General features: G+C 40.4%; 1 protein-coding gene across 15 annotated transcripts in view; it reads right to left on the bottom strand.

Annotated features, from left to right (window-relative positions):
* The window catches only part of ANKRD44 (ankyrin repeat domain 44), a 137,244-nt gene that overhangs the window by 69,695 nt on the left and 44,610 nt on the right, over nt 1–22,939 (bottom strand). For all 15 annotated transcript variants that reach the window (XM_017836579.1, XM_017836616.1, XM_017836551.1 and 12 more), the window contains exon 2: nt 6,886–6,969. In XM_017836579.1, coding sequence (XP_017692068.1) covers nt 6,886–6,969 — 84 coding nt within the window. The remainder of the gene's footprint in view (nt 1–6,885; nt 6,970–22,939) is intronic.

A 22,939-nucleotide genomic window follows, 5' to 3' on the forward strand; every position in this document is an offset into this window, starting at 1 on the left:
TTTTTAAAATCAATGCAAAGTCCTATCATAATAAGCAAGAATCAAGTTGAGTTTAGTCATGAAACTGAATTTAAGCTTCATTTCTCCAAGAGGAAAAAAACCCTAAAACTTCTCCATTTATCACAACCAGGCACAAATCAGAGTTCACTTTCACAGAGAGCCCTACAGGAAACATTTTCTGGAGTTTGGCAGGGAGAAGTCCACATGCCACACTCGCAGACAAGCATGCAGTTGAGAAATTCAATGGAGGAACATCCTCAAGTTCCTGTTTAGACTCTGCACAGGACTGATACAGAAACAGAGGAACTGAGGCATCTCCCCATCTCTCCAACCACACTCACTGCATCCTCCTCAAAGCTGTGTACCACTGCAGCCAGACTCACATCACCCACTGCCTTTCCATCTGGCCCATGCCCTGACATCTTTTCAGCTACAGACATATTTGTCACATGGTGGTGGGAACAGGAGTAAAAAAGTAAATCAGTAATGATCTAAAGACTGAAGGCTACAAACAGAGAGAGAGGACTAAAATCTGCCCTTTCAGGGAAAGGCTTGGCAGAACCTCAAACCTCAACATACATTATCAAGGCAAGGAAAGTAAGTGGGGGGGGAAGAGATGATAACAGTTACAAATAGCATTAAGATGAATAATCAGACCTGCTTCAAGTACAGTTCTCAGAGGAACAAAAGGTCAGTAAGAGACAGTAGATAAGCTGTAAACAATGGCTAGAAAATCATGCTGAGATGAGATAAACACTCTTTCCAGTACCTAAAGGAGGCCTACAAGAGAGCTTGAGAGGGACTTTTTACGAGGGAGTGTGGTGATAGGACAAGGGGGAATAGCTTCAAAAGGAAAGAGGGCAGGTTTAGATTAGATACTGAGACTAAATTCTTGACTGTGAGGGTGGTGAGGTACTGGAACAGGCTGCCCAGAGAAAATGTGGATGCCCCAATCCCTGGAAGTATTCAAGGCCAGGTTGGATGAAGCTCTCAGCAGGTGTCACTGCCCATGGCAGGGGGTTGGAACTAGATGATCTTTAAGATCACTTCCCACCCAAACCATTCTAAGATTCTATGAAAACTGTTTTAGTAATCTTAGTTCACAGAAAAGATGATGCTGCATACTAACATTATCTGTATGCTTTTGTTTGTTTTAAATACAAAGAAAAGAAATTAAGACTCTAACAAACAGGAAATCGGGGATAGAAGGCCTCAACATGAAAAACACTCAACACATACTTAAACTGTTCAAGTGATCACAGTGACACTGATAAGACCCTTCACAGGCATAAAGTTAGACTAGTCCTTAAGTGCTTTATTGGATCAGAGCCTTGAGGTACATGAAGATTAGAACAGTGAACTGAATGAATCATATCAGCACATGTAACATATGCAGGCACATTAAGAAAAGGGCCTACATTTCCTCCTCAACACAGCCTACATCTCAAAGGAGAATTTTGAGATCAACTGCAGCTGCTCAGATCAGGTGATGCTTAAGACAGAGTTCCTTACTATTAACATGTAAGTGCAACTGCTGTAGAAAATAAATGTATGTATCCTTCCTTTGTCACCAAACTGACTGGGCAGCTAATGGGAATAGCTGGAATTTACAGAAGGACTTTAACGCACCCCAGAAACCAAGTTAATGAAGTCTTTGGATTCCCACCACCTCCTGCCAGAGATGTGCCTGGGTGGAAGAGTAAGGCATGTGAATGGCTACAATTTTCACTGATAAAGTCTAACCAGAATAATAACAGAAAACAAATTTTCTGCTCATTCCCTCCATTTACAGTTGTTACATCTGAATACACCTAAATTTAAATAGCACAACCATTAAAAACCCAAACATTTAGATACAACTTGACTTCAGGAATATTCAATATTGGCAACTGTTAGGAACTACTGAAGAGGCTAAAAGCATATGAGCACCGACTTTGTGGGCTATTTACAACCATTCCAAGCCAAAAGCTGGTGGTGTACCAAGAAAATATCTCCTGCTTCAAGGATTTTTTTCTATTCATACATTCTTTTAATAAAGGCTGTAATTCACAGAGCAAATGGAAGTGTTTAACTGTGAGCACCAGCTGAAGGGGAAAGTCAAGCTGTGTAACTTATGTCTCACGCTCTTTCTTCTGCTTCGTAATAATCAAGTTAAGGAATTCCTATCTGAAAATGCAGATCCTGGTTCCATCGCCTCTCATCCTCACAGTCTTCAGTTTGGCCTCAGAAACAAATATTTTTCTGGACTGAGTCTTTAGTTGCCCATGAGGTAGAAAAGGCACATACTTTGATCTCCTAGAGACAAGAAAAATTATCTGCTCTTTTTCCCCACATTTAACACTTGCCTTCTGTAAGGCTGAGGGCAGCTTTCATGAGAGAAAAAGATAATTTTAACAACTAATTACTAATTCTATATTGAGACCGTAGGAACTGTTATCCTAATGAATGGAAATATTCTAATGTTTATGAATATTCAATGTAAGACTCAAAAGACAGACTTAAATAACTCCTCCATTTTTACAAACACAATATTAACTTTTGGGGGAGCTGGGGGGAAAGGCTGAAGGCATGGGAACGTACATCACACGTAAATGGATGGGAAAAGATTTAGAAAATTCAAGTATTTCAGGCTGATATTGCTGCCTTCCAAGAAAATAATGCAGCTACAGCCAAACCCTGCCATGAGACTTTGATGGCTTATACATCCTTTGGGGTCTCTAACATTCTGGGGACACTGACAACATGAGTCACCAGCACAGATATATATAACGTAGTAACCACTAGTATACTAACATGCTGTTGCAAAGCAACCCAGAAGATTTCAGACTCTCAGTCTCTCCAGCAGAATCTTTTTCACAGTTCAAAAATTTTCTGTACAAAACATAAAGAAAAAAATTCTAAAACAAACAAAAAAAATTAATCTAAGTAAGTCATGCTTGTTACCTTGCATTGCAAACATCAATGTACTTTCATATTCAATTTCCTTACATAATTGAGAACTGTTCATAGTATCTGTAGAAAAAATTGTTCCTATCACTTCCCACTTAAAGAAACAGCATATCAAACAGCACTACTAGAGGCTAAATACCACTGGAAACACAGCTATTACCTAGCACCAAACTGTCATACTGTGTCAAAGCAGAAGCCTTTCCAACTTCTTGACTAAATCCTCCAGAAGACTTTCCAGCACAGCATAACTACATCTTAAAGAGGAGCATTTAATTCCAGCATAGCTTTATTCTCCTGCAAGGCTCCACAGCACCAAAAAGAAAATCATGATTCCTTGGATGAGAGCAGAGATGAGGGTCTGGTATCCCAAGGTAACTGAAATACCACATTACAGTCTCTCCTAAGGCCCAAGTCAAATGTGTCACTCTAAATGACAAGCTGGTCTTCACTTCAGCTATCCCAAGCATGCAGACTCACAATCCCTTTCAGACTCACAATCCCAAACATGTGTGTACTTGTACCCTCAAGCACTTATACCACCTCCAAAAATATGCTTAGCAATATTACAGAAATATATATATATATATAAATTTTTTGTGTGTGTGAAGACCTGGATGAAGCCTGAATCCTCCTGACAAAGGCGGTCCTGCAAATCTATGCCTTACCAAGTAGAAAAATGTGTAAAAGAAGTAATAAACAGCATGCATACATACATGTCTCTCCATAGTGAGATCCTTCTTGCCCTCCTTACCCATAATAAACATTCACACAATTATCTCTTGATGCTGATGAGCAGCAAGAAGCATCTGCAGCTTCTCCAGCTGGCAGAGCATCAAGCAAAGAGGCTGCAAGGATCAAGCCCAAAGGTCTGTACCAGCAACTGTGCCCCAGCAGCAGAAACAGAAGCACCTATGTTGTGGGAAAGCAAATGTTGCCTTCAACAGTCTCACTGGTGGAGTGAGGTAGCACACCAGTTACTTTCCCAAAAATAAAAATCCAGAATATCCAGAAGATATTTCTGGAGACATCGAAGTTTTAAATATATTTTGGGTTTTTAGGGTTCTATCCAAGAGAAAATGCAGGATTAGGCGATAAAAAAAAAAAAACAGAGGGAATTAAATGTCTGGTTTGGCTTGCAAACATCACATTAGTTATAGGGAAGAATACTGGAAGGGGTTTTGACTTTTTTCGTTTGGCTTTAGATATTTTGAGGGGAAACTGGAAGACTAAGATGAAAATGGAAATTTCACAGGAAGATTTCAGTTTATAACATCACACATAAGAACTGGACTTTGCAGATGTAGGGTGCTGCACAGCTGCATGCATTACAAATCCCAAATAACAAGGGTTTACAACTGGATCCAGAGTAGTCCCTGGATTCTAGGAGTCATTCTCTCCCACTCTTCCCAAAGTTAAAATAGCACCCTAAAATATCCCCACCTACACACACAGAGCATGATCACCCTACTATTTCTAAATGTACCAAACAGCAAATGTAGACAATGCCTACCTGAAACTAGTCTGGCAGTCTAGATAGTGCAACCAATATTGCAAATGTCCTGGGAAAACAGGCTGCTGAACACTGCCCACAGGCAGACCACATTTCCCAAGGAAACAGCGCACATTTGGTACCCCATGGTAGGGAATTTCTTACCGAGTATAACAGCTAAGGATAACAGTGTCCAGGGTGCACATGCTCCCCCCAAAGCACAGCTCGGGACTGGAGAGGTCACAGTGACAATTATGGTGGCAGAATGAACTAAACCCACACTTGTAAGCCGAACAGTCACAGCTTTCACTTTGTTGCAGCATGGAATTCACAATTATAGCAGCATCCAGAATGTAGCCATTTCTATCAACATACACTTCCCAGCTTGGAAAGATAATAATTATTTTACCAGATCAAAAAAAAAAAAAAAGAAGTAGTAACATGCTAAACTTCTGATTTCCTCCAAGATTTCCTCCAAAGTCTTTCCTGAGATTAATTTTCTCTTAGGAAGTATGCACATACATTCCTAATTTTCTGGAGTTTCTCTATGCGCTTTTTGTTCTATCTTCCAAATACTTCTCTTGCTGCAGATTCCAAAAAAACAATTTTTAAAACTCCAGAAATTCCCAGAGCTTGCTACAAACCAGCCTTTTATTTTATATCCCTGTCCTACCTATATTTAAACTATTCCAATGTTAATAGAGCCAACCAAAATGATCAACAAAGGACAAATCGCTGCCAAACAGTGTCAGAGTTTCCTCTCACGTGAGCAACCAAACACTAACATGGAAGTAATTAAAAACACCCTTAAAATAGAAACATAAGCACGCAATGCAAATTGCCAGCTCACAGCACAAGGGAGGGAAATCTTTTGGTCTTTCTTTAGTGATATTTTAAGCAATTAACACTTGTCTGCAGTCACTATTCAGAGCACAGTCTTCACGTTTCACGTTGACCAGTATTTTTCTAATTACTCAAAAGAAAAGGTTTGTGTTTTGCTCCTGACAAAATAGCTGTTCAGGCAAATCATTCTTGGATGGATTTTGAGTATTGTAAATAGTGTTCTGGGCAGACCATTCAAGTTCAATGACTTTTTTTATTAAGTACCATGGTACTCATCTGCAAAATATGTATTCCTCATCTATATCACACCTGACAGCTGAGAGCATCTCCCTGGCAACCATCACTACACACTTGCAGCCAAAGGATAGAAAAACATTTGAGAAGCAGGCAATAATCTTGTGCAGGAAATGCTATTTTAAAAAACAACATGAAATGCAGAGGAACTATGACATTCACCTAGCTTGTTCTGGGGTTTTTGTTTAGTTAGTTTGGGGCTTTTTGTTTGTTTTTTTAGACCAACAGCAAAAACAAATAAAGAAGAAACTCAAGGGAAATGATTCTTTAAGGAAGCACTTTTAGGAACTTTCAACAAAAGGACCAGGTAATCACAGGGAAAGCCTAATGTCAAGGTCTTGGATCGGATTCCCAATTTAAAACAGAAGCAAGTCTTTCCTCTCTTGAAGCAAATGGAGTGGAGCCCCAGTCAACCAGATCTGTAGGATCATTTCTCCAGTTCCTTTCAGCAGCTCCAAACCAACAGGTTAGACCCACTACCTGCAAAAGTTTCAGTGCCAAGACTAAACCAGACCAAGTGCTGGTGTTAGCTATAAATAAACTGAAGACTTTATGTCAGAGAAAGACATGAAGGAAAGGAGGGTTGATTCAAAAGTCCAGGAAACACCTGGAAATCATCATTCTGCTTCTGCTTTATATTCTCACCACTTCCAGAGGCCGCAGATTGTAGTCAGGACTGACAGGACTCTTACAGTATGGATTTAAGTTAAAATTGAAAAGGGGGGAAAAAATATCCAAACTTCTGCAAAAAGACCAAGTTCAAATGGAGATATTTTCCTCCAATACCAAACTACTTAAATACTACTACTTTACAGCTGCTTACCATTCTGGCTAGAGTAAGCCAATCTCCAGAACAGTAATTCCTCTGTGGCCAAATTTTGGCCAAGGTTCTGCTTCCTTGCTCTCACTGCTGAGACCTATGTGAAGCTTTACTTTAAGCACAGTCAAATGCTGAATAACAGCTCCTGATCTGCAAAGGCTCTTCACAAAAGGAAACTCTACAGAGAGTAAAAATATGCAGTTTTCAGCTGTTTTCATTCATTTTCTCAGTCAGAGAAAAAAGTGTCCCTGACTGACCTGCACATTTGGAATAATTACCATACAGTAAGAAAATTTAAAGTCAACTGTTGGAGACAATTATATTTCAGACTACTAATTAGGATTCCACTGAAGTCCCAAATTTCTTACTTCCAAATCATTTTCATTCTGTTATGTGTTAATTACTAAGGACATTTTTCATACTGCCATTGTAACAGCCCATAAGCACAGCCCTTATGTACCACAGGCACATAACATGCCCAGTCACATACCAAGGCGTTGACATCCTCAGTTTTGTAGATCAACATCCGGATCTCTTCTGGATCACCACTGAAAATCGCTTGGACCAGTGGCGGCTGGAAAAACAAAACAGAAGAAGCAGCATTACAGGTTTGTTTATTTTCTGCTTAAGAGGAGAGCATCTTATTCCTGCTAACGTTTACTAATGTTGCCTCCAGACATTTTATGATCCCAGCAACAAATCACCGAGAGTATCTCATCAGTAAGAACTATCAGTTTGCTTGAGGATAAACTGAAATCACGGCATGTTTGTACATATAATGAGTGTGTGTGTGCACAAACAGAGACCCCCATTAGAATGGCAACTTTTGTCAACAACATGCAATTAGCCCAGATGTTCTCCTTGGCATGTAAGGGGGAAACTAATTACATCAGATATTGCTGCATGTTTGCTGTTGGCACAGATTAATGGTCATGCAGTACACATTTAGAAACAGAACATTATGCAGATAATGAATTTCTGAGCAATTACTAAACATCTTGTGTTTTTTTTACTGACTAAATATGCAACAAGCACAGTTAATTTTAACCACCCAAGAAGCAAAATAATTATCTTATTGTTCCAAGTCTGTTATTATGCTATTATGGATCAGAATGCATAAATAAATATTCGGGCATACAGGAGAAACAATATGCCACACTCATTCCTCTGGCAGTGCTGGCGTCACCCATCAGTGGGAGGGAGCTGCATCTGCTCAACTGTCCCGTTACGCGTCCGGAGCTGGCAATTTCAGTCCTTCTGGCTACGGTTGTTCTGGACCCCCAGCAGCAAATATTTGAGTTATTAACCAAGCTGGCAAGACATGATCCGCTGAAGTAAAAGAATAAAAATCTTGCTGCTGGAGATCAGAAAAAGGAGGGGACAAATTACAAAGATGCCTATTCCCTGGAGCAATTGCTGAAACAGGAGATGGCCCCACTTGCACCATGACCCCTCCTGAAGGCAGCGTGTGCACCCCCCAGTCACACTGCCCACCTTCAGGTTGTCTCATGGTCCTACTGGCAAAAACAGTTTGTGGTGCCATGCAATCACCAGAATCTAAAATAACCCTGCAAAATGGAAGCATGCATGCCTACTTAAGCACATAAAACCACAACAGTTCTCGAGACTCTTCAGAATTTAACTCTCTCGTAAACAGGTTCTCTCAAAATTCACAAACAGGCTGAAAGAACAAAGAAAATACCATTTTCCCCCCTATCTTTTCACTGCAAAATTCATCAAGTTCAAATGTGGAAAATACATTTCTAAGTTAATGATGTCTATTTTAAGACATATTAATCCCTTATGTCCTTGAGAAACATTCACACTGGAATTTAATTCTTGCCACTCCTCCAATGGAAAAAGGACTAAAGCAGCATCTCTTATCACAACTGTCTGCAGTCTTATGGATTGTTGTGGGTGTTTGAAAAAGAAAAAAAGAAAAAAAATAGCATTTCACTTGACCCATTTAGCATGTTTCCTTCCCAGCCCATGTCAAGAGAGAGACTATTACCCACTGAAGGATGCTCAGTCTGTTCCCTTCTCTCCTAATACTAACAGCTATGAAGAATCAGTGAATGTTTATGAAATCACAATGCTCACACCAAAATACTTTCTTTTCATGTACATTTATAATAATATTTAAATTAAAAAAAAAATAAGAGGAAAGCAGAGAACTCCTCAATTTCAAGCTGAATGGCAACACAACCCACTGGCCAAGCAACAAATACCCCCAGCAGCTTGGATTAGTCTCTGAACTCATTTGCAGGGATGCCCAGCACTAAACAAAAGATATCAGCCAGGCTCTGATGGCATTTCAGCTGAGACCTCAGACATAGGTAAGAGAAAAAAGGAGAAAAAACCCTCAAATTTCAGATATATTGGATTTAAAAAAAAAAAAAGTTCAAATGCTGTTACAAGTGACATTTTTCTTTTAAAAGGGAAAGAGTAAAGTACTGTTCATTGTTACATTAAAAAAGAGAGGAAGATCTACAATAATACACTTTGACCCGTTATCCCTCTGCCAGAAATCTGAATCAGAGGCTTGGCTTTACAGGAAATGCTTGACCTTTTTAATTAGTACCAGCTACTTAACACAGAAAGCAGATTGATAATAACACTGTGTTCTTTAGACTTTTATAAGATCCTCATCTCAATCTATGCCCACCACACCATGGTCATATCTACCTGCAGTATTTATTGTGCCTCTGAAGCAGGTTATAAGTCTCACACCACTGATACACATAATCTTTGCTGACAGGAGAAAGTTGCCATATACCCGTTACAAAGGCCTTAGTCCTTCAGCCCGTTTTCCCCATAATTTACCTTTTATAAATTAATTACAATAGAATATTTCACTGCTAATTGTAACAGCAAGAGACAGAGACAACGGGGAACTATCAGAGCCTGCAATTGGAAAGGATAGATAAAACCAGTACAGGTTAATAATCATCTTGAGTCACTGCTGTGCAGCCTCCAACTGGCCCTTTTCCTAATTTACTACATCATTATTCCACTTCATTTTCCAAGGTATTAGTTTTGAAGGGAGACACATTATTGTCAAGGAAGTTTTATTACATATTAAGACATGTTTCAAGGTAAGATGCTCAGTCAAGTATAATGCCCTGTTTGGGAAAAATATGTCAGAAGTCTGTTACAGTGTTGTTGCTGCAATTTGAGGTCAGAGCTGAGAACCTGCATCCACATCCATCAGCACAATGGAAAAAGTATTGCTCCATTCAGCAGCTGACAGTGATGGAATGGACCTTGTGCAGTTACACACACATTGATGATGGACGTCCAGTGACCTGAACAGATTATTTCTTTGATCTTCACTGATTACCATATTCATGCATGAATGACTTCAACTAACTTCTTTTTTTTCTTTTTCTTTTTTTTTTTTAATTCCTGAAGGGTAGATAATGACCCTTCCTAATTATCAAAGAAAGATAAAATATATTTTTGGAAATAATTTCTAAAACTTGTGACACTATTAATGGGTTATTTCGTTTACAGAAACATTTTGCTTTAAAATTCTTCAAATTCAGAAGTTCTTAAACACTCATAATGAATTAAAAAGCACAAGCACAGAGCAGGTTATATAAAACTATTATTAGAATTAAGCAAGGGTGCAGGGTTTTGGAATGATGAACAACTGTTTCATCATCTCAGCTCCCTGGAGCTTCCAAATTCTTAAAGAGAGTTTCAGCTGGGAGTGTTCACATTTTTTTCTGAGAATATACTCCAGCAGCTAGCAAAACCCTTTCCATGTTACTTTTTCTACAGAGTTATTATGATAAGTACAAAATTTATCAATAAGTTTTATTAGACTGTTTTTTACTTTGTGCTGTAACAAGCATTTTAGTAAAAATAAAATTTTACCTGGAGACATCTTCCAATGTTGCAATATATCCCTACCTTTACGGCACATGGAGCTATCACAAGGACTTCAATCCACCAGGGAAAATTAACTTGTTGAACTGAAGGCACAATTATTTCAGCAACAGAGAACTTAAACCCACGTGGAAGAATGTCTTGTGGCTCAGCTGGTGCCCACAGAGCCAAGCCACACTGACAGAAAGAGTCCAGCACTGGGAAATTCTCCTCCATAGGTCTGACAGCACAGGGGACAGCAGAGACTATTACCAAGTGGCATTGGTGAGTCTCTGAACTCCAGATGAGATGCAGTATTTAAGGGGACTGTCTCAACTATCATTTTAATTACTATGTCCAAAGTGGATGCTGAATCTCCTAGCAAACCAGTTAGTATTTTTGTTGAGTAACAAATAACTAACATATATTAAATATTTTACCCTGATTTTAGACATCCTGACTCACTAACAAGGACTTATTTAAGCCATATTTTGTTTGACAAGAGCTGAAGGGGGATTGGGAAAGGAGAACCGATTGCCATGCCAATTTGATATAATATACTGTCACTTAGTCTTGTGAGTGAAAAGAAGTTATATATTGATCCTTTACTAGATCTAATTTCATTACATCAAATTCCTGATCTAAACACTTGTATATGTCCATGTATTCATTTCTCTTTAACTAGCAAGGCAGTGTAGCAAGACACACAATCATTTCAAAGTGGTATTGATTTTGACAACGTTTTGCCAAACACCTTTTTCTGTAGGTACTCCCATTAATCAAGATTACAAGGTTGTCTGCAATGTCACATCACGTATATTTATTTCCTTCCACTGGTCCCAGCAGACTTCACTCTTCCTAATTTTAGTTTAGGACTTTCTCCCTCTGAGCATACAGCACATGAATATCTGAAATACTGCTTTAACTTACCAGTCTGTATTAGTGAACAGTCATTAACTAGATTTCTCTTCATTTTCAGAGTGCATTTCCCTGATGCTCAGTATTTACACAGTTCCATGTACAGAAATTACTCAGTACTAATAATTTTTAACAGGCCTCGTAGTCTTTTTCATTTGCATCAGGGGTTAGCCTTTTACTGTGCTTGAGGAATTAATTGCTGGGTAAATACAAAAAGAAGTTTACTCTTGATTTGTTATTTCAAAGAGTGCCTTTCTCTTATTGGAATTTCTGTATACTGACTTCTGACAGCAAAGTACTTTCACAGAGCTGGTATCTGGAGAAGAATGCCCTTGGATGGTTGCTAAGGGATGTTTCAGAGCTATTATAGATTTTCACACAATGACTTGTCCAAACTACTGAAAGGCCAGCAGAGAGAATCAAATCTGTAAATAGGGTATACTGGTTCTCTGGAAGCACCTTGGCAAACTGACAGCATTGTTAAGTGAGTGAATGTACTTACCTGGGACATTTATACTGAGCGGATCAATAAATACCCTGTACACTGCAACATTTCAAATACAGCAGGAAAAAATATTTCAATTCATTTAATTCTATCTTCTTACGTCCTTCCATGTTTTGCCGACTAGCCAAATGATTTAAGGATTGCACATCAATCCACTGCAGAAAGGACAGCATGTGTGCCTACACATGGCTACTTATTTCAATTTGTTCCACCCCGTTTCAATGCTCAAGGACCAACAAACTTACATGACACACAGAGGTGTTCAACAAAACACAGGTCAACACTCCTCAAAGTAAGAAAAACTCTGTGTAGATGGCACTTACAAACTGAGAGATCTTCATGTTGTTTTTAGGCTGGTATTTAAAGGACACCACTGTGCTCTGACACTTTCCCTAGACCAATGACTTTATAACTTGCTGCCATGCTGTGCTCTAAGTTGTTTAGAGGGATGTAACGGGCATTTAAGTTGTGCTGCAAGAAGTGTTAGTTTTTCCTGTAATGGCCCCCCATTTCTTTCCATGTCATTTATAACAGCTTCTCCAAAACCTCAGGCTGCATTCATCCTTCAGACCATAAAAAGGACTTCAGCACCAACGGCGCAGGGCACCCAGGAGCAGTGGAGAATCCATCACTGCTTCATTTGCTGTTATGCTCTCCTGAGATTAGGAAAACTTATATATAAACTGTAACTAGAGCATATGTTTAGCTTCAAGAGCAACCTTGTACCTAAACTTTCTAAAGAAAGAGGAGCTGGAGGGGGTTGTCTGCATTTGCCTGGACAACACAGGATCCTGAACCTGCCCACAGCCTCAGTGCTGAAAGCCTGTCCCTCCAACAATTTGATTCAAATGATGAATGGCAACTTCAACAAAATGCAAAACAATGCTCAGTGACCAAATGGAAAATACCCCAGAGCAAACCTGTGGCTCCCAGTAAGGTCTAACCCTAAGGGACATGTTCTGAGCAGCACCAGTGGCATCAGGCAAGGATGTCTGCAAGGACAGCAGTGTGGTACAAGCAGTGTTTGTGTTCAGTGCTTTCTCCCCTCCCCTCAAGATTAGTCAAATGCTCAGTAATGCAGAAGTGGTTCCTAAGTAATTTTTCACCAATGTCTGAATAATTCATTTAATGCTAACATGGTCCATAGGTAGTTTCCATTTAGCTATGCACTCAGCCTTTCCCACAGTGGCTTCACAAATGAAGACGTGAATATTTGCAGAAATACTTGGTGCAAAATTAGTTGAAACAATGGCAATTCTAACATGATCATCATATATTGCCATTGCTGGTAACATTACAAACCTGAGTTTAATCACTGGCATACATTGCTAATTGCATGGCAATCACAAACAAACAGCTACCGAAATAGAGCAGCTCCAACCTTAATCTGCTGGATAGCCAGGCAGCTTGTGCAGGCTGCATAGCCTCGGGGCAGCATGGTCCAGGGGAGGACCTGCATCCTGGGAGACTCCCACCCCTCCAGATGAATTCAGCTGGGTGCCTGGTATCCAGGACTGATTGGGTTCAGAGGCTGGAAATACAACCTACCAAAAATACCCTTTTGCATCTTGTGAAGGGAAAAATCACATCACCAGCTTTAGGTGAACAAGTATACTTTCCAAAACCCCCAATTCTCCTTCATTACTAATATTGCACAGCATTGGGGGAATGGAAAAGTATGATTGCTGGCAAAGGGTTAAAGTAAGTAGTAACAATAAAGATGTTTGAAACAAGACTGTTTGATGATGAGCTGACAAACACCTTCCATTAAGGATCTCATTTTAAACATTGCTTACACTAGGTTTGGAAAAGAACAGCCTGAACTGCTTAGAGCGTGGTTCAACTCTGAAAAGGGAACAGGGCTGTCATGACACATCCTGCATCACATGCTTTTAAATGATTTCCCCTTCAATACCAGTCAAGCCTTTGCAATGACAAACTGGGCTTGAGACTGGAAATCCAGGCTGTGCTCCCACAGGCTTCTGGCTCTCTGATCCCTCTCAGCAGGGCCCTGATGGCTTTTGCTTACACCCCACCCACAAAACTCTGTGTCTCTGGCCAGACAGAGAAGACAATAGATCTGATTCTATAATTACACAAAATCACAAATGATCATTTAGTGAGTGATGTGCAAACCAGACAACACTTCAGTACACTTTCCCAGAAACACACTCCTTGTGAAGTAATGAGAATAAACCAGCTTTACACCCCTGCCTCCCCACCAGCCCTGCACCCTCCCTTCTGGTCCACTCTGTGCCCAGCCCTTTCCTCCCTTCTACTTATCTTCTCCAAGAGGTTCAAACCTTGGTTTCTCTCTGCTGCCCCATTTCCATGCTGCTGGAGCAGGGGAGCTGAAGTTCTTGGGTGATACACACTTGAACACCTTCAGTTGCAAATATGCACTATCAAACACACACTTGTATTTCAAGCAAGTGAGAAAGAAAGAAAACAAAAATTGAGACAGCTGAAACTTCAGCCCAACATTCATTTGGTCAAGCCTTCATGATACTTAAAAAGGAAAATAGTCGGGATTGACCCTGCTTCTGCAATGCTGGATCAAGTCTGGTATTTCTGTTTGCACAATTTCTGATATGCCATTCTGGATGGTGCAAAACAAGCCTCTCAGCAGATCTATTTCTGGCTGTTAGCTTGGCTCCAGATTTTGGCTGCCTCCCATTTTTCATTATGAAGCCTATCAACTGCCCTGAGAATTGCTTATGTTTCCAGGTGAAGCGAAGGTTACATCCTGCCATTCCTGGAATCCTGAAGTTCCTCTACACACCAAAAGCACTGCATGTTGCCTATGTTTTGTTAAACTTATCAGTTAAAGGCACCAAAATAACCCATGGCCTGTTAAATTTAGATCACTTCTAAAAAGGAAAAGCACTAAGACTTTAATTCAGCTTGCCCAGTGTCCTTTCCTTCATTGTCATTAGTCTTGATTTAAGTGGTGGGGTTTTGTTTTAGTTTTGGGATTTGGGGTTGGGGTTGGTGGGGGATTTTTAAGTGCCTCCAGATCAGATCAGAAAATTAGTTAATAAATTCTGTCCTACATTAATCAAGTGGAGAGAGACTCAGCATGATGCAGACTAGTTAAAATAAGAAAGCTTTTTCAAATGAGACAAAAATAAACATAGTAGCATAACATTTGCTATATTCACCAGCATTTGTTACCCATTTTAGTGAAGAGGAGTCTATCACAGACAACATAATAAGATTTCTTGAAATACCTACAAAGATCGAGGATAATCGATCTAATGGTACCCTGAATTTTTCCTGTCCTCTTGAATTTGTTCAAAGTTTCTTGGGGTTTTGTCTTGATACAAGCTGTGTCTTGTGTGACACCATTAAACAGTCATGGATTGTAATGGCACTACCAAAAAAAGATCCAATTTTTTTTATGCATTCTCAGCAGCGAGTGCTGCACTACTTAACCATTCGAGTACTTCTTGTCATACCTGTATTTTGTCTCCCAGAGCTTTTGTCTTTTTTTTTCCACCCTTCTTTTATTTTTCCCCCTCCCCCATAATCCAATCATTTAGGCAGAAGTAGGGAAGGAGTCCCGGCACCAAGGCAGTGTTTCTGAACAAGAGCATAGCAGAAAGTAAAATCTCTGGGGGCAAAAATTCCAGCTGGTGTAAATCAGCTTAAGAGAACTCCCAACTGAGAGGCCCTGTGCCATGTTACACTACCTGCCTTCCAAAGGGCCCTGCATTTTCTCCCCACCAGAAGCACAGCTGAGAGGTGGCCAGGTAGCACAAGGTTATGAACCTCAAGAGAAATTAAACGTTCAGCAGTAGAACAGAGCAACAGCAACCCCAGTGACAGGTCTGCTCCTTGCTAGACATTTAAGAATAAAGCCGTTAGGGGAGAAGCTCACTTAAAAAAACATCAACTCTGCCAAAAGCTTCATTTCCTGCTCAGTTATCTTCAAACACATTTCAAGCACACCAGCAATTTATTATTTTTTTTTTTTAAACCAATTGCTTAGGTGTTAAATTCCACAAGCAGAAAAAAAAAATATCAAAACCGATTCTGTGTGCAGGGGGAACGAACAGGTCCATGCTGGCTACAGCTGTCAAACCCAACCTGAGACATCTCCTCCATTCAGTGGCCCCACATCCTCTGGAGACCTGATATCCTGCCTTTACCCAACCCTACCAGCAGCAATGGCAACCAAGTAGAAAAAAAGAAACGGAAATGCTGCAAGTTTATCTTCCTTTAGTTTATCACTTGTGAAACCATGACTTACCCCTCTTCCTTGCAAGGCAAGGACTGCTACACACACTGCAGCTGGTTTAAGCAACCTTTTCATACTCCTCCTTCAATGCAGTAACACAGAGAGACCTGCCTGTCATCTGGCAGCCTGGACACTCAACAGTACAGAGAAACAGTCCAATCTATCTCTTACTCTACTGTAATTAAGTGCTTTATCTGATATATGCAGTGTGCATTGATACTCATCACGTGCTCTAATAAAAATCCTTTCATTTTTAGAAAATTAGTCCTGATTTAGAGAACTATAGAGTGGCATCTGATCCTGTAACATCTTACTCAGTAAGATTAGAACTTCCACTGGTTAGCAGGGTCTGTTTTATGTTACTGTACACACAAAGGAGGCAGCTATGAAACAGAGAGTGCCATAATAAATTTGCAGATACTTCTGAACTACAAGAGACGACACAAGGACATTGGAGGGCAAGATCAGAATTTATAACCGCCTTGACAAATTATACAAACAACTAGGCTGGAGGAAGAGTAGGACACTGTTCACTATGGAAGAGAACACAGCGTGCCTGTAAGTGAGAAATCCAGAGTTGTTACACAGCAGTTCTGGGTAAGAAAGAATTTGGGATTGCAGTTTATTAACTGAATGTCACTGAACAACTTTATGAAAGAGGAAGAGACTTAAATTAGGATTAAGACTTGCAAAACACACAGTAGTCCTGTCACACAGCTCAGTACTGCTTAGGCTGTGACTGGAGGGAGACATTTAGTCTGGGGCACTACTTGACTTGAAGACCAAAACAGAGCTCTAAAACATGATTTACAGGAAAAATCTAAACAGATCAGAGCTGGTCAGCATACACAAAAGAAAATGTAAAGGAAACACGAGAACAATTTGCAATACATAAAAGGTTGTTACTAAAAGAAATCATCTGTTTTCCCCATTCGAGGCATACAGAGCTTGAATGGCTGCATGCAAGGAAGATGTATCCCTGCTCCATTAAGGGCAACACAAAGCAGGGCAGTGGTTACCAATTTGAGTTACAAACTGTGAACTGTAGACGACCATATTTTAAAAATAGATCTAGTCCAACAATTACTGAAAGTCGAAGGTATTCTTTTCTGTAGGCTTCAGTGGGCAAGAGATTGAACCAATGAAAGCAAAAGAGGCCAAAATTCACACCACACTTCCATAAATATGAAGGTTAATGCAAAAAGGATAAGCTAGAGCAGAAATCAATAATTTAATTTTTTTTTCCCAAAAGTTCAAGGGGAGTCTAATGCCTTTGGGTAGAAACACACCTGGCATGATTCCAGCAGAATTTCAGATCCCATCTCATTTACTCATCAGAAGGTAATTACAGCTATGGTTTTTTTTTCACATCTGCTCATATACAGATATTAAGGACATATATTTTGCACTCACAATCTCACATGTTCTTGAACCTCATCTTCCTCTTAGCAGTGATCTGCAACACTTCCAAGGTCCTGTTGTCATGGGTGGCTAAACCAAGCCTCAGACAATAGCAAACCTCCAGGGTTATGAAAACAACATAAGAGAGGGACAAGATATTTTAGGGACTTGAGCACGATCTAAAACATCGTACCATTACCATTGTATTACAGGTGGATCTTGCTTGGGTTCAAGTAACTTCCCCTTGTGTTGCACATCACACACAGAGCCTCACCTCTGCCTGTCTCCTAAACACTACAGTGCAGCTCATTCCACACTCATGCCACCCCTGCCACCTCCAGAAAAACTCATAAAAATCTCCCACATCACTTTCTCTTACATAGCCAGTGTCAAATACACTTTAAAAGACATTAAAGACTAATGTTGATGTTTCCTGATTTCTCTTCCAGAGTGGTGGATTTCACACTGTGCTTGAAGAGCACCACAGTCAGTTATTACTGTTTTCATAAAACACTAAAATCCTTTGCAGATTTTAGTCACTGGTATTTGCTTTTTGCATAGCTAGTATAAAATTCAGATTAAATATGTTTAACTACTGAGGCTGATGACAGTGTTATTTCCATTAATAGCAGAGTAACTATGTGTGAACATGAAGATCAGTTCATAACAGCATTTCATCTCTTTCTTTACATTAGGCATACTACAGTTGGCATGGAGCTCTGCTCAACAACCAGAGCAGATGTTTTACCTCTATTTTGAATCTGGAACAGATTAACAAAGTTAGTTTGATTCAACATATCCTGATAATATCCTTGTACTCAACATCAGCCAAACTATTGAAGCTGACAGGAAAAAAAAACCAAAAAACAAAAATCAAGCTTTGCTGATGAATGCAATGTCAGGTAGCCAGGCCAAAGAAATGAAATGGAAATTTAAAAAGGTTTCAAAATTGTCTTCACTTCAGAAAACAATTCAGTATCTTCCTAGCATGATGCATGTGACTGTGACAAATCCAGCAGCTTCAAAGGTACTTTGGACAGGCACAAATTAAACAGAAAGATGAGCCTGAGAATTATAATGAGCTATTACAGTCTTCCAACAAGTTACCATTACTAGTTCTGAGCAGCTTTGTCTGGATACCCTCCAGAAAGCCTGCAAGATGTCTCTGAGACAACCCCGTGCACTAAATACATCCCAATATCTGGGAAAAGTTAACCTTGAATGCAAAGCATCAGCCAGAAGGGTAAGCATATGCATTCTTGCCAGATGAGGAAGTAGGATACAAATCTTCTTCATTCTATTTCTTCTCAAGTAGCTTCCAGCCATGGTCACAATCTCATGCTGAAACCCTTCAGTACTAAGAAGGGAGGCAAGACAGAGGCTCAGCACCCCAGGTCCCAACATGAACTGATTTTGTACATGCAGCTGTCTCTTCTGTTATTTCCAGTTCCTATCATACAAATCAGGCAGTAATGTTGGCAGCCCAGCTTTGTTAGAGACCCCCTCTCTGTCCACATCGCATCTAGACGCACTGATCCCCTCTGGTCTGGGATAATTGTTGCCCAAACAGAGCTTCCTCTTCTAGAGACAAAGGCTCAGCATAGGGGTGCTCAGCCACGGAGTGACCATCCTGGCAAAATCAAGGCAAGCCCCACTTATTTTAGATCAGTCTCTTTAGAGCCTCTTTGTAACGGAGGAGGGCAAAAAAGTCATACAGTGAACAAAAACGAACACAAGAGAGGGAGGGAGTGCAGTCCACTTCAGGTGCCCTTCTGCAAAACAAGGTGGTCAGCAAAGCTAGAAAGGAAGGGGAAAAAAATAGTTTTTACAAACCCCTTTTTAGATCCAAACTGCAGGTGCCATCTCTAATCCAAACCCCATTTTTAATTTTGCTAGAGAGGCCATAGCTTATGAAAGCTGAAAGTTAATTAGACTTGCATAGCTTACACTTCAGCCTCTCATTTATGTTTTTGTGAGCTATTCCACTTCAGTAGTGAAAAGCTTACTATTCTGTGTTGTTGTCATGCACCACCAGCCTGATACCAAAAGGAACGCTTGCAAAAAGAACACTTTCAAGCTTGACAAAAAGTAATTAGTTGGGCTTTTTTTAAAACAGATGTTTCTATATTAAAAAACAAAAACTGTGTATCTTGAGTCTCTAAACAGTACCGCTCGCTATGTCCTCTCCAGCTCCTTCATGAATATTCCTGTATTACTCTTGTCAAATTTATCTCAGTAAATATGCAACCTTACTACAAAATAAAAAGCAAACCACCAGCACTTAATCAGCTGAAGCATGTAACTGCTTGTTGTCAAGGCAGTGGCAATGTGCTTAACACTCATTTTTGTCTGTGCTGTTAAGCAGGGCATTATTCTCTACCTCTCTCTAATGACAACAGCAGAAAGAGCTGGTGACAGCTTGATCAACTGCCTAATGAGATCCGGAAAGCTGAATTACAGTAACCTAGCTAAACGATAAAGCCAAAACAAACCAGAGGATTTCCCAATCCAGCCTGACTTCACCGTTCTTTTTCGATTCCTTGGCCACACCGTGGATGCCTGTGGTATTTGAACACTTCCTCTTAACAGAGAGCTCATCAAGTCATTTTGCCCATCAGAGAAGAGGATGTTTGAAGAAGAGCACATGCAACGTGTCTGCACTGCCACTACTTATCCCAGGTAGCTTCTTTGAAAATGAGATATCTTTCTGGGATCACGCTAGGGGAAATGAACCCCATACATGAATTCAAGAAGAAGCAGGTATTGACCTTCTAAATCCTATATAAATGACAAAAGGGTCTGTGGAACTAAATTAGGATCTCAATGGATCTCCATCCACTTTCATAGATTTTTACAAGTGACTCAAGTAACGCATCAGAAACTAGTGAGATCTGAGAGCGTCTAAGCTAGGCCCAGGCTTAGCTCTTCACTTGCTCAACTCTTTTTCAAGAAACTGGTTTGGTAAACTACTGTCTTATTTTTCTGTCTGCTTTATCCATTCTCAGGCTACCCTGCCCCTCTGATCTGCTAAACAAAGCAAATCTCTCTGCATCTCACAGCCTCCTCCTCTTAGTCCTTGAGAAGCTCTTGCCTGACTGTAATTGAAGATCTGCCCGTCTCTTTCTCTGATGTCTTGTTTACACTGGTGTATGTAGCTCACCACTCACTGGCTGCCAAACACTTCAGAACAGTATGTAGAAAAACATAGTCTTGCTGTGCCAAGGACCTTCAATTTTTCAGAACAAGACAAACAAAATGGGTTTAAGAGCCACCTAACACTGTTCGCATTTTATGTTCAGGGCAAAAATTTTTGAACTAATCTGCTATCAGTCTGTTGACTGATAGCAATGTTTGGTGCTTTTAAAAACCCCAAGCATAGAAAGCTGCATCATCTTTCAGAGGGAGGGAAAAGTTTTCAGAGGGGTGGGAAAAGCTGTGCCATCTCACCATCTAAATTCACCATGATTGCAAGGAGTTAAAAAAAAAAAAAATTAAAAAGGAAACTAAAAAAAGGAAGTAGCCTGTTCCCAAAAGCCTGTCAAACTGCTTTCACTGAGAGTTTTGCATAGGGAAGTCCTGCTTGCAGCCTCTTTATGTAGGGTCCAGAATCCCTTCTCCTCTGGGGTGAGATCAGTAGATGACAGTTTTCTGTGCTATCCGCAAAGTCTCACAGACCAACTGAAACTACACTGTAAATGGGACCTGCCCAAGGGGAATTCAGTCCCAATGCACTGAGCTAAAACGATGGTTGGCAGAGAGCTTTAAGCCATGGGAACATGGTGATGTTAACAAAAAAGGTGGATATACCCTTCTTCATCCCTGTGATATGCCTGTACGGATTATTTCAGGCTCACTAAACACAGGCAGAATCTCGAGGAAGTAACCAGAGAGGGGAGGGAAAAGTAGCAAATTCTTCCTCCTGCTTTGGATTAGCCAGACTGGACCAAAACTGAGACTGCACTGGTCCTGCCCCTCCAGCCTCCAGCAGGAAGAAGCTCTCTTGATATATGCCTTGAGTTAGGCATTTTCAGCAATCTCATTTATAACCTAATTCAAAGTTCTAACTTGTAAGCTGGATATCTTGTAAAATTCAGAAGGTGAAATCCATACAGCCATAAGCAGCTGAGTGAAACACAGCAAATCTCTCATCCCTATCCGTGCCATAGCATTGTGTAGACCATGGGGGCAGGCTGTATGTTTCTGGTGTATTCTAATCTAACTCCAGCTCCTCTCATCCCTGAAACTGTTCAGGTCCTGGAAGCATTTTAAGTATTTATGCCTTGAATTTTATTTCTGTCTCTGCAGGAAGCAAAAGAAAAAACTCAGCTCCAAGTCATATTAAATATTTGAACAGAATTCTACAAACCAAGAACAAGACATTTCTAATCTAGGTCATCTTATAAAGATATTACAGTGTCACCACACTAAATTTCTACTCTCTGATATAAAGCTGTCACTAGTTAACTTGCTGCACTGACACAGATTCTGAGAAAAGCCCCAGGAAATACTTTAGGCTGGATTCTGTGAAGAAAGAAAAACACAAATCACATTTTTAAATGTCTGTACCCAACCCCACCATCCCACTCAGTTTCAGATAATGGAACCACACAATACAGCTTGCTCTTGTAGGAAGTAACAACTGATAACATGCCAGCCTTTTTGCAGTTTTTCACTGGAGTGCTATCTGAGTCCAGCTTTCATTCAGCTTTCTGTATTAAGAGAGCATAAGTTGGCTGCAATGCACTCTGAGTTCGCTAAACACTGTTTAGCAGAGATAAGGGGGGAAAGTAAATCACGGTTGGACATCATTGATCAGCTTCCAGCCACACTCGACTCAGGCTGGATATGTGCAGTTACCTTCAATCCCAAGCCAAAATATCCTTTGCTGCGCAAATCCTACATTTTTCTGTCTTTGCAACCTGCTAAGCCTTTCTTATTGACCAACTTCGGCTCCTTTCTCCTTCTCTCCCAGCAATTAATGTAGAATCAGGGTTTGGGCTGGAAGGGACCTTAAAAACCATCTCCTTCCAACCCCTCTGCCATAGAAAGGGACAGCTTCCACTAGACCCGGTTGCTTACAGACCCATTCAACCTGGCCTTAAACACTTACAGAGGTGAGGCATCCACAACTTCTCTGGGCAACCTGTTCCCATGCCTCACCACCCTCACAGTCAGGAATTACTTCACTGGATGTCAGACTGATCATTCCTGCTAAGTTTTCTGAAGTCTAGAATAGCACGGGAGAGGAAGAGGCCCAGAGAGCTATGATTTTACAGGAAAGAATCAGTGCTGCTGAAGATAAATCAGAGACAAATACTGGAAAGTAAAGAGGAATATATCCTGTGTTCTGCCTCATTTGCTGCAAGCCTGAGAGTTTGTACATATTGAATGAAAGAAGCTCTCTGATGACCACCACCAGTGTCCTCTGCAGCTTCCCCCTGGTTACAGTCTCCGAGATATTGATTCCACCTTTCCACAGCAACATCACTTGAAAAAGATTCATCCTCTGTATTTGATACAGCACCCCAGTTACGTCAGAGGAACTTGTGGGAGCCTAGTGCCCAGTTGTGTGTGTCACAGCTAATCAAAAGCCAGGGCAGAAGACCCAGA

The sequence above is a fragment of the Lepidothrix coronata genome, unplaced genomic scaffold, assembly GCF_001604755.1.
Source record: "Lepidothrix coronata isolate B3197 unplaced genomic scaffold, Lepidothrix_coronata-1.0 Scaffold7, whole genome shotgun sequence".
In the NCBI taxonomy this organism is placed as follows: Eukaryota; Metazoa; Chordata; class Aves; order Passeriformes; family Pipridae; genus Lepidothrix; species Lepidothrix coronata.